Source organism: Teleopsis dalmanni, chromosome 2, assembly GCF_002237135.1.
Source record: "Teleopsis dalmanni isolate 2A chromosome 2, ASM223713v2, whole genome shotgun sequence".
NCBI lineage: Eukaryota > Metazoa > Arthropoda > Insecta > Diptera > Diopsidae > Teleopsis > Teleopsis dalmanni.
Genome location: NC_051847.1, coordinates 208,783,500 through 208,800,467, shown reverse-complemented (window position 1 = coordinate 208,800,467; position 16,968 = coordinate 208,783,500). Strand labels below are relative to the sequence as shown.

General features: G+C 28.6%; 1 protein-coding gene across 1 annotated transcript; it reads right to left on the bottom strand.

The window, feature by feature from the left end:
• Positions 1-13,555: 13,555 nt before the first annotated feature.
• On the bottom strand, positions 13,556-15,187 carry LOC119678947 (dnaJ homolog subfamily C member 7-like). Its single transcript, XM_038091067.1, has one exon. It carries the CDS (start codon positions 15,101-15,103, stop codon positions 13,661-13,663), a length of 1,443 nt encoding a protein of 480 aa, XP_037946995.1. The 5' UTR covers positions 15,104-15,187; the 3' UTR covers positions 13,556-13,660.
• Positions 15,188-16,968: the final 1,781 nt, after the last annotated feature.

Sequence of the window (16,968 nt, the reverse complement as noted above, 5' to 3'; positions counted from 1 at the left end):
TTTTTTTGTTTGAGTTTTGTTTGAGTTTTGTTTGAAATTTAACAACACTTGACGACGTTTCTAGTTGCTTCCTCAATCGAAGTTTCAGCGCCTCAATGCTTCAGACTGTTGTGAGCCAGTTGAGATTCGAATTACACTGCGCGGTGCCAAGCGCAAACCGACAATAGGCGTTTCAAGTGCCCATGCGTTGACTTTTATATTATCGTTTTTTCGTTATTAGAGACAAGTTTCGTTGTCTATATTTCAAGTTCAGGGTTATTATGTGAATTTATAATTAAAAATGCGATAAATTCGCATAAAATAGATATTTTAGAAACATAAATATTCTAGCTTTTGCTAAAAACAAATGCCGGCTTATGTTAATAATCGGTACCGCTTTGTTATTGCGTGAAATTCCATTCTTCAAAGAGCTCGTTTTGCAACTCTCGCCGGTATTTCCCGGTCTGAAGAAATGTGCATAGTCTCACTGATAGGCGAAGAATTTATGCATATTTTACAGATTATATTTATAGATGATATGTAATCTAATCAAATGTTGATCAAGCAACTCCAAGCCAAAGAAAATGAGGGTTTTTGTATTTATTCAGTGAAAGAAATCAGTGCTAATAGGTGACAATTTTAATAAAAACTTATTTCAAAAGAATAATATTTCTATTTTATGTGCATAAAATTAAAAAATTATAAATTAGTTGTTATTTTATTTTAAATTTGACAGGACACAAGTTCGATTCCTGGTACTTGTAGTCTCAAAAAGAAATTATAAAGGAATAAGAATTATTTCCAAGACCACTAATGGTGGATATTTGGCAATACTCGAAACAGCTCTATGGTCAGCCAAAAATTCAATTAATTAAAATAATATGAAAAGGAATTTTTATTGCTGTAGTTCATTACTTTTCGAAAACCTCTTTATGAAATATATTAGCTTCTATTAAATATAGTAGTCATTTCCGTCTTAAAAATGACGTTAAATTACAACTTCTATTCACAAAATATTGGTCCCGCCCGTGTGAATTGTGTGGTAACATTAGCATGACTTTCTCAGTATTACGTACCTAGATTAGATTCTACACATAAGAAAGAATATATAAATAACAGAATAGTATTAAAATTAAACAATTAAAAATTAAAATAATATCGCCGACGTTTCGAAGTTTGCTTTAGAGTTATAATAATATTCCACTCTGAGAAAAGGTGTAAGAAACTTTGAAACGTTGGCTGTATTTATAGAGAGAACTATATAAAAAGAAAAAAAAAAATTCATACTTTTTTATTTTTTTTACATAAATCTTTTTTAAAAAAAATTGAAATATTTAAAAAAGCGAATCCACAAATATTCTAAAAAACAATACTATCTAAGTAATATGCATCACATATATAAATATATATATATTGATAGTTTGCATATGATATGAAAATGTATTAGAAAATAAAATTAAAATTTTACGAATATACAAATATATGTACATATGTATATATATGCATGTATACTCCTTCCATATAAAATCATTCATTTTGCATGTGCTTTAAAATGTATCTTATATTTTAATTTACTTCAAATTATATATTTTGCTTACTTAGTCTTACAACTAATTGTATAAAAACAGTTAAAATTTTAAAAATATTGTTAATATAACACAATAGAAAAACATTGAAGAAACTAAAAGGTGTCAAATCAGTCACTATATTGACAATTACTTAAGGTGTGATATAACAAAATAATAACAGATATATACGAAAATATTTCTGAATTTATCTATGTATATCTATGTATTATACTCGTACAAGATGAGAAGATGCAAAAATATGCAAACATCTGTAAATGAGATTGAAATAAGAAAAAATCTACCAATCTCATTAAGTTGCCCTGTATAGATATCAGCTTTAGAGCGAGGTATCAGTTAGATAATCATAATAAAATATTGCAGGTTTTTTTTCAGCTTTGAGAAATATGAAGAAAGTGCTTACACCCCACTACTTTATTATTAACCGATAATCCACAACGAAGATTAAGAATATACTTTCTGGAAGATCTTTGTCAGCTAATGTCATACTGTTACCTACTAAGATAATGTAATAAATTTTTTATTCTATTAATTTAAAAAATCTACGACTAGAAAATAAAATTTTTTATAAAAGTAAATAAATTAAGAACGTGTGCGAGTTGGGCTACTTGCGTTCTAAATGAGGGAAATTTTAAGATATGCCGATGTGTGCAATGCAAAAAATCCCAAAAAATCTCCCATTTGGTTTACCATCAACTTAGCCTAACTCGCACACGACCTAAATGTTGTAATTAACGTTATTGAAAAACATGTCTCAAAAAAAAAAATCGTGGAAATTTTAGAAAAATTAGGTATAGTCTACTGTTTTGTTAATGTCAAATAAATAATAATCACTTATTACTTACTTATAATTAATTATAATTATACAATTACATATCTGTTATATTGAAGTATTATAATTATAACAAATTAGATTTATCGACCATCAGATTTGAACTATTGTGAAACGATATATCTACTTTGTTATAACAAACTATTTTTAAAGACAGATAACAAACAATATCACATTATATATTTTTACAAAAAATATAATCTTTATTTTACAAAATCGATAGAAATTGAAGAATGGTTACTTTAAGGAATTCATCGAAACATACTAATTTTTCTATTTAAGGGTTTAGTAACGCTGATATAAAAAGTGATAAAAATGCATAAAACATTCTAAGACACAACAAATCTTAGAAAAATAGAAAAGGTTGCTTTAAAAACAAATGATACTATATAGTATACTTCAACTTAAAAAGTATCAGAATTTTAAACAAAGTTATTTTAAACTTTTTGTATTTGAGTAGTTCTCAGATATAAAAAAGGCCTACAATTAGGTGAAGCATCTTTGTAAAAGTCGATCTAAATGTCTACAACTGATTCTAACCAAATATTGGACAAACAATCTTTTGAATAAGGGTAAAACTGTATCTCTAACCAAATACTGGACAAACAATCTTTTGAATAAATGTTAAACTGTACCTCCTCGAAAAGTTTGTAGTGTTAAATGATAACAAAAGCTCCAATTCGAACGTTCTCTTCGTAACCTCTGTCACAGTCACATAGTCTCAAAAAATTTGAGGAAATCGTAAAACGTCTTACTCAATTCCAAACAGAGTTGAAATTTCGCGACTTTAGAAAAACCCAAAACTTTAAGATGATAGTGTAGGTTAAGATGAGCCACTGAGAAAGGCTGTTTCTTTGTAGTTATTAAAATAATAAAATGTTTTAAATTTAAGGAAATCGTTTCTCAGAAAAATGAATAATAGAAAATGTTACACATTACAGAAAATTTCGTCATTAGCTTATATTTGGAAATTATTATGATCTACTATAATATATTGTGAGAAGAAGTTAAATAGTAGATAAGAATACAAAAAGCTCAGTACTTAAACAAACAAACGATGTATTGCAACCTTTTAGAAATCTGCACCACGATATTGATGTTAATAATGGTTAGGTGGATTGGTGAATTTTATTATTATGAGAGGTAAAACTTAATATATTAACAAAGTACACTTGATTTGTACTAAGGTTGTCAAGAAATGTTTACAAAACTATTACAATCGTCCTCAAGTTCCGTAGCTTTGTAGTGTCATATGGTTAAAGATATTAATTAACAATAAACAGTGTATTCTGAATTTGTAGAAAAGCTGGGAATAAAGTTAAATTTTAGAACACGTCTTTGAACACAGTTTGAATGGAAGCATAGTCAATATCAAGTTCAAACTGCTGTGGGACTATACAACTGAGATATAAAAGATTAAAATTTCCAGAATTTTTTAGCTTACCAAAAAATATTGACACTTTAAAAAACATACTAGAATCTAGAAAACTAGCTACATCTGGTATCACTATAGACATTTCTGTTCTCTATACGCGATTTCAAATAATTTGTACGTCATCTACACTCCAAGAGGAAGTGTTCTTTTCCTTTTGTTTTATTCTGGAGTAGGTTATGGAAAAAACTTTGCTCCCTTATGTGATAAATGTCTATCCACGCATTTATATGTAAGTACCGATACTTTCAGTTACCTTACTAACGCTAGTAGTCCAAAAGCTTCATTTATTTAAAATCGGGACGCTCTTCATTCCCCAGACAGTTGCTATGGGTCCCACAATGATCATAAATGAATGAATCGTTCTACTCATCAGCCTTTTATCGTTCTTCTTCCAATAGTCAATCATCCTAATTCGTCGATTCTAATACAAATGAAGTTTGGCCAGGTATTGGGTAATCGTCCTAATCGTCGAATCGTCCAAAAGAAAATCTCGGTTCAAAAGGAAATGTTACTTTATTTCAGGTACTTATTTACAATATTTACATATAATGTTTCAACAATTCATATGTTCGAACGAGATGTTCGAACGCGATGTTCAAGTTGATTATATCGTAGGTCTGGTAGCCGCCACACATATTTACAATTTATCTATTAAATGCTTTTCACTGATATTTTTTATCTTTATTATTATTATTTTTGATAATAATTATGACAATTATTATCAAATACTATTTATTTAACTTAAATTGTACTAAACCAAAATTAATTTATAAAATAATTTTAATTAAGCAAAATTTTTAATTTTATGAGATTTTTGCACATACAATAAATAAAAATTCTCAAAATATTAGAAAACGTTTTGTATGAATATATAATAACATCAGTCTATTGTCAAGTTTTTTAATTTATTCTACGAAATTTAAATTACATAATATTTAATTTTATGCATAATTTGTAGCGGGAGTTCATTCAATTATATCTAAAATATAGAATACATAAAATAACCGGTCAGTTCAGTTTTGTATAAACGCTACAAAAATCTTCGCTTCATTATGAATAACCAAAATTCAGGTTTTCTTTATTTTTCATCATGAATAAATAAAACACTAATAAAAAAATCTACTAAAGTTTATAAGTTTGGAGAAAAAAGTATTATCAATGAATGAATTTTCATTTTCGTGAACAAATTTATCTGAATGGGCTCTAAAAAACAATAAGAACCTGATCTGTGTGATTTAATCTTCAATTATATCCATTGATGAATATAAGGCCTCGAGAAAAAATCAATTAATTATTGCAGAAGTATGTAATTTAATCAAAAGTTTAGCCTTAGTAGGTATGTATCATACTTTCTGCATTTTTCAAAATAAGTTCAATATTTTAAAATCAAATTACTTTTATCAGAAATATATCTTTAATATTAAATGAAAAATAGTTTATATATATATTAAATATTAATTGATTGAAACATTATTACATGCATATATATATTTATTTTATACTATCAAAAAGCAAAAATAAACATGTTCTTTCTCATCTTATAGTCAAAGAACTAATGATCTCAAATTGTGATAAAACGATCTTAAATAAAAAAAATGGTTCAATAATAAGTCAACAGTCGTTATAACACAATTTGTAACTTAGGGTTACTGTAATATTTTTATTATCAATAAACTTTCTATAGAAAGTTTCTTTAGAGTGTCTATAAAAATAATTTTATGGTTTCAGTATAGTTAGCTTTCGGTTTTATACGTTTTATATTCTATTATTACTTATTTAATTATTGGATTGACCATAACAGCTAACGGGATTCCGGAGATATCGGGGTTCCGTTCGACGCAGCACTTCTCTTCCGTCACATCTGCTGTATGAGTGCCTCCACCATTCCTGTATATTTAGCGTGGTTTGTACTACCTCGACTTGATTACTTCATCTTGTTGCACCAGATACAGGGTCTCACTCTACACCTTCATCCTCCAACTAAATCTTCAAACACATTTTTCGCTAGAGCATAGTTAACGACTATCACGATATGACAAATTTAGTGAAGTAGTTAGATTGTGATATGCTGTATGTTATTAAATTTGTCATACAGGACAACATCTGATACAGGACTAAAAATATTACAAAGAACATTTCTTTCATAAACTTCAAATGCACCTTCATCTTTTTGTAATAGCATCCATGATTCTATTGAATATCCTCATCGAATATCGTTTATCCTACGGGTTGGATAAGTAGCCTAGAAAGTATAACTTTTGTTTATTGAAAAAGACCTTCACATCCCAATTACTTACTGAGCCCATAGTAGCGCCTATTTTAACCGCCTAGTAATTCTACAGCTGATCTCCAGATTGACATTGTTGTTGTTTGTTACGGCGATACAAAAATATATGCAATTCTTGAGAGGGATATAAAGGTATAGTCACGCAACGCACATTTGTGCTAGTAACTTACATATACTTCGTTTTAAGCCCATTTATGCGAATTGCTTATCTATATCAGTGAGGACAGTAGTAACATTACGCTTGCTACACCAATAATAATATTCATATTCTATTATATTTTATTCAAACTATATTGATTTTTGGTGTAGTTAGCTGGCATTATGACTTCTTTTGGAACGCATATTATTAATCAATTATTGTGTAAATGTCTAATATCACATTTGGAATATTTATTATAAGTCAATCATATAAGTGAATGATAATGAGGATTTTATTGATCTCTTACAGTTTCACTGTTAGTTTTTATTTTTTCTTGTCTCATGCAAAAATATATAATCTTTAAATAAGAACTGCTCATTGACAAAAGTCTTTACAAACATGTATTTAAATACGACCAGTAGGATAAGAACTTCTTACTGTAGATAACCAGCAGCTGCTGACAGTAACAGAATTTGTAATGTAAAGTGGGTTCAAAATTGTATTAACTTTTAGTTGGAAAGAAAATTAGTATATATGTTAATAGCATCTAAAAACAGAAAACTATAAAAATTAAAAAATAAAAAAATATGTAATAATATATAATAATAAAAATATATAATAATTTTTTTATTATATAAAATATATAATAAAAAAATATAAAAACTAAAAAAAAATAAAAAAATATTTACTTAATTATATAGTAAGGTACACATCCACATTACCTCACCAGGCATCCATTTATATAATTAAATATTATTCAGTGTATAAAATTAACTATAAGTAAGTGGAATAAAAATAAATAATTCTAAATAAATTAATAAGGGTAATTAAAAGATTATAAAAATTTGGCTATATACGTATTTAAATATTTTTAAAAATTAAATTTTGAATTTGTTATTAATATTAAATATATTCAGTTTGTGCATCTTGATGTTGAATACAAATATCTGTAATTATAAGTAAACTTGTTGCAATTAAGTTTGTTTTAACATTGAAAGCACTAAATTTATACAAGTTTTTTGTTTGTTAATAAAAAAGATAAATGTCAAAGTCCAAATGAGTAATTATTTTAGCATTTGAGATTTTTTGTTAAATATAAATAAAGTAATTTATCAATGAAGGTAATGTGAAAATCATGTATGTAATATCGCTGAAGTGTTGTCATTGTATACTAAATTTTATCTTACAGATAAATGACTTCAATATATATGTGTATAATTTTTTAGAACTATTTCTAATTTAACTTTATGTACATTATTATTCATAATATATGAGTTCAAAAATTCAATATAATCCATATTTACTTAACAGTTTTAAGTACTTATTTTTCTAATGGTGCCGCCAATCCGTGCCATGACACTATATGTACATATGTCCGTATAATATTGTAGTTTCGTTCTCAACTTTATTTTTTTTTTTAAAAATATTTATATCGTTCCCATACACATAGTATATTTTGCCAATTCTTATAAAAAATATTGAATATTTTCTCAGTTCGTAGTACGTTTTGGGGGTAAAAAAATTGTATTAGAGTAGTAGAATATGGCCGTGTATACTTGTACATGCCCATGACAAATTATTTCATATCCATTTTAGAAAAATGAAACATACATTATACATACACTATATATACGCACACTATATACTGTATATACTGTATATACTATATAAAAACAAATAGATAAAAAATATAATATTCTTATCTACTTAATTACATATGATTTAAATTATTGCTTGAATTTCAAAAATATAATTCTCATTTAGTAAATTTTCATTTTAATTGAAAAGAATTAAGAAGTCTTTATTATCTTAAAGTTTTTAATATAAATTTTTAAATAATCCAAGAAGTTATTACGTGTTTTTGTTATTTCTAAATTGTTTAATGTAACTATTGTTTGTAATTAAAGAAATGTTAAGTTCTTGTTTATTTAATCGACTTGTGGTTTACACTACTGTCTTGATGTCAAGAATATTATTCTCATTTAGTGAAATTAGCTTTTAACACAAAAGAACGCAAAAATCTGTAGAGAATTTTTAACATAACATTTTAAGTAGCCTGTAGCACTGCTACTAACTTGTTAAATAGTTATTGTTTAATGTTAAAAGGGTTCAAAATTTTTTAAAAGATGTGTTTAGCTTCACTTCGGAATACCTGATTTTGAAAACGTTAAAATACGGCCTTGCTGCTTTTTCAGGCATATTTCTGTAGATGGGTTTCCAAATTTGTTTATAATGTAGACATTTATTATGTGATAGACAGTTTGTTGCAATGAAAGTGCAATTGATTAGTTTTTGTATAGTTTATTTGTTAGCGGGAAAATTCAGTCATTAAGTACGAAATATCTTAACCTGGTTTTTCGACACAAACTCTGAAGAATTTATATAAAATCTGATTTACTGATTAAAAAGGTTACGCAGATAAACCTTCAAATTAAGTAAAATTCCCTCGTCTAAAATGATCTATTATATTCTTGAATCATTTGAGTAACCAGAAAATTGTGTTTGATGACACCACAAGTTTAAAAATAAATCGACATTCACATAACATTTGAACATTTCTGACCGATCTGACTGAGCTGTCATCCTACAATGTGAGGGACCTAGCTAGATTCATAGAACTGTCGGGTAGGTTCTCCTTCACCTAATGGGGGAGTCGTTGCCTCTCTTTTGAGCCTTGGTCGTATACTGATCACCTTGTCTATATACGAACATCGCTTTTTCCTTGTAGCACCACAACGGGCCATTATTTGTGCTCAAGTGGGCTTTCTTGGTAAATAAGGCCGCCACTCCAACCTACCTACCTACCTAACATTTGAAAGTCCGATAGTGATTTTGAGACCGTACTAGATTAAAAATTTTTTACAAAAAATTTTTTTTTTCAACCGTGTAACTTCAAATCCGTGTAAAAAGAAATCGTGTAAAAAAAGAGTTGGGTGTATGTTACTATTGTTAAACACGGTGAACTTAAGAGTTATCTGTCATTTTATAGGTCACTGCAACTTGAGAATTTTTTTGCCATTGTAGTCTACAGATTTCGTAGTATTTGAAGCCCAGATTGTATATTCTGTGAGTACCGCATTCTTGGCGAAGAAAAAGCTACTCCACTTAGATGTCATTCCCATTTATTAAACGTTTTAATGTAAAATATTAAAGGCAGGACTACGTACAATGCATCTGTTTAGGTCAGGGGGCATTTTAGCCGCAAATAATAATATTTACAATAATAATATGTTTAATATTGATAATAATATATGTATATCTATGGAAGCTGGGAAACCTGTTGATCCAGTCGACTTATGAATTTTATAATACATATGACAGGTTTCAGTAGTTCTAAATGTTATAGGGTATTACGACAATGTTCGTATTCATATTCATACATTTATATTATAAATAAACAAATTATTTAATTATTCAAGCAAAAGCCAAGAAAAATAATAAAAAAAGTCTATGATTAAATGATTTATTTAAACAATTTTTTTTTAAATAAAAACATTTTTATATGCATTATTTAATTAATTCTTTTTTTTCACATTGTATTTGTGTTGATTTGGAAAGACCAATTTGTGTAATTTCCAAAAATCATTGAAGAGCAAATTCAAATTCTTTTACGAAATTAATTGAAGTCAATAAAATTATTTGTCAAATATACAAAACCGTATTGAATCCAATTTAAATGCCCTATTGTAATGCTAGATAATCTGTTATATACCCTGGCTGAATGACATTTGCCAGGAAGCTCTTGTAAATGTCAGAGATGATGTGGACACTGTCCTTGAATGTACTCAAATTGCGGTGCATGGCTTTGGGTCGAACCAGCAATTTTGTAGTGTTGTCTTCTGTATTTTTGCGTTCAACGTGACATACATAGGTACCTTATTTTGATATCCTTTTGTCCAAAAGCTTTGTGTCCTGTCTATTGTTCTGTTGTCGTTTTCTATGGTAATAATTGCGTCATAAATGCTTGTGTAATTACAAGTAAGCCTAGTAGTGGAAAAGATGGTCAACTCTGTAATTATTACACAGCAACATAATATCCAAGTTTATGTCTAGCTATCTACCAAGCTGTTGTTTTTGTAATTTTGTACTTCAGATATTTTAACAGGACGTGTTAGTTTACCAATTACGAAAGTCATTTATTTTCGAAATTTTTTTAAGAAATTGCATTCTATTTTTGAAATGCTGACTTAACAAATTTAAAGACAAAAATAAAAAAATGTTTGAAAAAATTAAATAATAAAAATAAATAATAAAAAAATTAATAATAATAAAAATTTGTTAAATAGCATAAGAGAAATTTTAATGAAATATATGTACTTTAGCGATAAAAACAATTTAATTAAGGTATATATTTACAAATAGACAGGATTGTATATTTTGTGACTTATTTTGTGACTTGTCTATTTAAACTTAAATAAAATATATTGTAATTAAAATGGCTTTTTACCATAATTTATTTAAAATCCTGTAAGATGTGACTTATGGCATCGCCCTGTTGGAATCATATATCCAATGCACATCATCAATTTCATTAAGATTAAATTGATTGATTATGAGGCTACAGCGGTCAGAGTTGATGACCGATGTCTGACTTACATCACATTTTTAAAAATATACGATCCTATTACATCTCCAGTTCAAGTTGTTGATATATTGTTATTGAAAAACTTTTAATAGTTTATAGTTCAAATCGAAGTTGCATTTCATCTTTGTACCTTTTAATGGAGAAGCACAATTGATGTCGAAGTACACCATTTATTTAAATAATATAAAATATATTTCGCTGTTATGCGTAACCTCTAATATGTACCTAGTTATTTGCAGTATAATTCATTTTAACTAAAAATTATGTTTTATTTTTATACATCCACTAATCGTATAACTAGGTGCAGAATACTTCTTTCATCCCTTCTTATTACTGCAGCTTTCATGATCCCTGGCATGAATTCTGCCAACCAAACTTGCAAAATAAACAGACACTCTGTATTTAACTTTTTCTTCCTTAATTATAGACCATGATTTCTGACTAAAATGAACATTGATCCCTTAACTATCAGATGGAATGGGATTGTTAGCAACATGCCCTTTAATGTCATTGACGGGAATCGTCATTATTTATTGAAAATTGAATATCTTTAGTCACTTTAAAAGTTATTACTAATATCTAAATAAATTTAAAATTATTCTACATGTTGGCAATAATACTTCTCTACTTCTCAATTCGTAGACTACACATTGCTGAAAAGCTTAAAGTTTTTAATTGTCTTGGCAACAATATCCACTTTTCTTATATTCTTCGAAATTTAGTTAAAATTAAAAAAATATCATCGATTTTATGTGCCATTAATGAAGTATCTACTAAGTTTATTGCAATGTTGTCTGCCTATACCAGCCGAACAGCATTTCCGGGTAGTATATCCGGCCTTTCGAAAGGAGCATAAAATCGTACAAAATTAAACGTTTTACTGTTCGTGCAATTGCCAATGGCGTGTAAATTCGCCATTTATTTGCTCCTTGTGCCGATGCTTCAGCCTCATAATTTACCTTTTTATATTGGCCATAAAGTTTAGCGTTTAAACGTGAATAACTGCGTTTTTTCCAGTTTTGGGTGGAAAACTTCAAGTTTCTGTGTATTTTATGTTAAAAATGAATTTAAAAGACTAACTTGCCAATATGTTTAAGTGGTACTTCTCGCACTTTACATTTTTTTTTTTGCAGTCGATATATATATACAATACCTCCCACTCTGCGCTGACTATAGTGGTCGCATTTTAAGAATTGTTCTTTATGGAAGAGATTTTGTGATTTGACTCCATGTTACTTCTAAGTTCTTTAATAAGAAACTTTTTAAGTTTATCGATGTTGTTTCATATTTTACAATATAAGTACTTTTAAATTTCTAATGATTGATTACGTTAATAATTTCGTTTCGTGAAAAAATAAAAATAGTAAAAAAAAAATGGTTAGTAAATGAATATACATTATAAGGTTACAATATTGCAGAAAGACTTAAAAGAATTTATGTTAAATATAATTTTAGTTAGGAATATTTTGATGCCAGTTAGCAGTTGATTATTTCGAGCCCTTAGCTCTGCCTCCTAGTAACGTAAAGAATCGTATCTGCAAATTTTGTGAATGATGAGTTGCAAAAAAGTAGTAAAAATTATAGTATTAATGAGTATAGCACTGCACTCAAGTGTAAAGTAAAGTCGCAAGTGTCTAAAGTTGTTTTATATTCAATAAAATATGCAATAAATATTAAATAAATAAATAAAAAAATAAAATAAATATTTTTATTTACTTTAATACTACATCTACTGCATCTGGAACGGCTGGCACCTTATTGCAACGATTTGATAATACCTGTTCGGGACGAACAGATTTAAGAGGAGGGCAATGTTGAAGTACAATTTTGGCCGAATTTTTTAAAAACTATGTGCATTAAAACTATGTCGAGAGTCACTAATAAAGGACAAATAAGGGTAACTAAATAAACTATTTGAATACTAATATATGCATTAAAATAATAATAACAAAGGACTAATAAAGGTAACTAAATCAACTATACTAATATATACGTTTTTTATATATATTATAAAGTAATATATCTGCAGCAATAAAGATTGTGGGAATATCAGCATATATCTGCATAATAATAATATTCATATTCCATTATATTTTATTTAAACTATTTTGAGTTTTGGTGCAGTTAGCTGGTATTATAACTGTAAGAGATAAAAAACTCTTCGGAAGGGAGATGAATAAGCAAGTAAGACCAATGGCAAAAGACCGTTTCATCAAGTAGGTAGATGAATTTTGTTAACCGAATACTTGAACGAAAGAGATTTAAAAACTCGAAAATTTCAGATCAAGGCATAGTTACAAGAGAGTTACAAGATATTCAGTCAGTATTCATACTTTAAAAAAATATTTATGTTGCATTAAAATTTGACTTTTCATGGAATGACTTTTGCTACGATTATTACTAAAAACTTTTTGTACTAACAACATTAAATATAAACAAACTGAAACAAATATTGGATATCTGTTGACTGAAATTGTTGACAGAGAATCACGAATTATTTTCCTACTACTATTAAAGAGTCCACTAAGGACCTAAAACTACTGGACATACTCTCTCCATTTATATCTATATCTTGCTTTAATTAATCTTTATATTACTTTCAGCATCTTCTGCTATTACAGATCGAATTTTATATTTTGAGCAATATTTCACAATTAATTAATGAAATTTTACAGACCCTATATTGAAAACACTTATTAATTTACTGCAGGAAAATAACTGAAATTTATTTTTTTGTTTAGTTTGTAGACCTTAAAATATTTTTGATGTACTCAATCTGTAAATCTAGGAATTATATTCTGCATTTTAAAATGTAAGTTAATTTCCTCCGTTCCAAAAGTTCGGCAAATTACAAAAGAATTTACGCAAAACCTCAGCTTCATTTGTGTAAATTTTCTTACGATCACGAAAAGATTGATCGTAACGAAGCTTCTGTGCTGGATCAATCAATGTGGTATACGCTTTGTTTATTTCTTTGAAGACTTGCTCAGCCTTGGAGCGCTTTGTAACACTGCTACTGGCATGTTTATCCGGATGATACAAGAGTGCTAGTCTTTTGTAAGCTTTTTTAAGATCTTTTTGAGTTGCTGACTCACTTATACCAAGTATGGAATAATAGGATAATTGAGAACAACATTTCAGATCAAATTTTGCATTGCAGAGTAATACCCTGATTTCTCGACAAGCACATACTTTTGAAGCTGCTTCAAAATCAGCAACAGAATCCTTGTACATTCCCAACTTATTGTAACACCGACCGCGCAAGATGTATGCCTTGAAATATTCCCTTCTTAAAATGAGCGCATTCGTACAGTCATCGATTGCTTTCTCATAGTCTCGAAGATTATAATAACCTAAGGCACGATTGTGTAGAAATTTATAGCTAAATGTCATATCATCCTTATCTAGATTTAGACCCTGAGTATAAAGTGCTATTGCTTCATGAAATTTATATTGCATGAAAACTTGATTACCTCTTTCTTTCAACTCATTAAGTTTTTGGATTTTTTCTACAAATTGCTGCGATTTTTTGTGTTCTGGACTTAATAGCAATACATGCTTGCATCGATCAACACCCATATGCTGATAGCTTTTAAAGTAACTACTTAGTCCGGTAACGTAATGTGCTCCACTGCAGTTGCAGTCAGTATGTAAAACACTTGCAGCATCCCTAACGGCCATGTCCGATTGTTTCATATAAGCCAGGCACTCAGTGTGAAGGATACGGTATCGAATACAGCCAGGTGCACATTTCATTGCACATTTCAAGTCTTCTAATGTATCTTTAAAGTCCTTAGCATCTAAACTAGAACTTAATTTTGTATCTATATCACGTAGTTTTTCAAATTCAGAAGTTAATTCGCGTATACACCTAAAATTTTTACCAAACTTCTCGTAGATCGTTTCAAGTGCTTCTTCTGCAGCAGATATGTCACCAAGGGTTATATAGCACCTCACTAAATTTATGTGCGCTTCCGCATCATTACTATCTAGTTCTAAAGCAATGAGTGCGTCACCAAGTGCACTCTTACAATTCTCAAGTTTTAGAAGACAGCCGGAGCGGTTGGAATACACAGAACCCAAGTTTTGACATAGTCCGGAAAATTCTGTTATGACAGCGTTGTAATCATGTAAAGCAGATTTATAATCTCTATCTTCATAAAGTCTATCGCCGCTGCTTTTTAAAAATTCGGCACTCAATGTATTGGCTTCTTTTATAAGGTCGTCAACCTCTTCAAATAAATTTTGAAATTCTTGCATTTTAACGATTTACAGATTTTTTGCCAAATCTAAAATTCGAAAGTAACTAAAGCCGGAAAATTTTTTAAATGAAATATGTTTTTATTTGTATAAGCATAAATTCTGACAGAATATTACAATTTTAATTTTTTTCTTGGCCAACTTCGATTTGAGTTACAGAAACATCTCTGAGGTTGCCAAGTCGTTACAAATTCTTCTCCTACTCGCATCACATAACTTTGGATTCTACATTTACACTAAATGCGGTTTTGATATAGTATTTTGTGGATATCTTTACATTACTACTTTTTGGTATCTTGTATATAATATACATTTACATATATAATTTGTACAATTTTAAAAATTATACAAAATTTCACTATATAAAGTAAACAATAAAATATTTCTTCTTGATATGATAGCAAATTGTACTCAAATAATTTTGAAAACGAATTGCCTAATTCTGATATACAATAAAATTTGTTAAAAATACAATCAGTTTGTTTGCTGCTTAATTAAAGGACTCCTAATATAAAGTTTCGAGTTCCTTGGTGATTTTAGTACTTAAAAGATTTTGTTACATATTCATGTGTGACATATCATCAACCATTTGCGATATATGTCAGTTTCGGTTTTTTTTTGTTTGGGTACAAAAATAATATTTTGTTTATATATTTGATATATGCGTATTTTACATCTGTTAAGTAGACACCTATTCACAAGCATATAATTACATTGATATAAATAAATTAAAAAAATTTCATCTCTTATTGTGATCTATGTAATAAGTCATTACTAAATTAATTTATAGGAAGTTGACTATTATGGAGTATGTCAGTTACTAAATTCTCTTGCTTTATTACACTTCGTTAATGTCCTAGCAAATTATAATCCTTTCTCTAAAAGTATTTACAAAAGTCTCTCCAAATCTTCACTTTCAGCTTCACTAGTGAATGAGTCCGTATCTGTAAAGTAGTCATCACCTCTATTGCGTCTACAGCATATCCGACGGCTGATTTCATCATCACTCCAGTGCTCGAACTCCTCCTTATGGTGCTCCAATAACATAAGTGATGGAAACAAGCTATCGCATCCACCGCAACTAGAATTAGAGAAGGAAACATTTTTATAAAACTTATTTAGTTCTTGCATACAACTGACATTAAATTAATTTATAAGTACGAGGTGCAAACTAAAATTTCGGCACTATAACATTATTTCAACTGTCATAAAGGCATCAATATTTTATTTCGATCTGTCAATCTCTTTTTTGTATGTGGTTTCTTGAGTTAGTGCTTTTGTGCACTTTTACTCTTTTGTGTCCGGGGGGCTTATCCCTACCCCACACTAAGCTTTAACTATACTGGAATTTATATCGTTTATCGTTTAACTGATGATGGGCCATAGGGCAGCATATCTTCCTGTGGGTACTGAGGTGGACTTAAAGCTTGTTAGGGCGGGTTTGGGCAGCGTATCAACTTTTGAGAATAATTTTAGGGTTCTATCTCTAATAAATTTCTTTTTTTCTAACAAGTGATTTGAAGTTGACGTCTTAGTAAGTTTTGAATGGCAAATGGTGGACAGTTTTCTGAGATTAAATTCTTTGAAAGAAAGATTCAAAACACCGGCAATGATTTCTTTAAAACAAGTTCTAGAAACCTCGCAAATGAACCTCATTAACGATATCCAAAAACTGTAAGAATTAATACCAAAAACCTCAGATATATAAATTATGTTTAAGGAAGATTTTCTGTTGACTAAGAGGAAATTTGTAGAAGTTGTGTCTAATTTTACATCTAATTTTAAATTTTAAAGTCTGTGTGTAAAAAATGGATGTGGTATTTCCTGATAATAGCAAAAATATACTTAAATGAAGTTTTGTCAAT

What these genes read in the sequence shown, in the direction of transcription:
- LOC119678947 (XM_038091067.1), bottom strand. Translation starts at nt 15,103, where the DNA reads ATGCAAGAATTTCAAAATTTATTTGAAGAGGTTGACGACCTTATAAAA.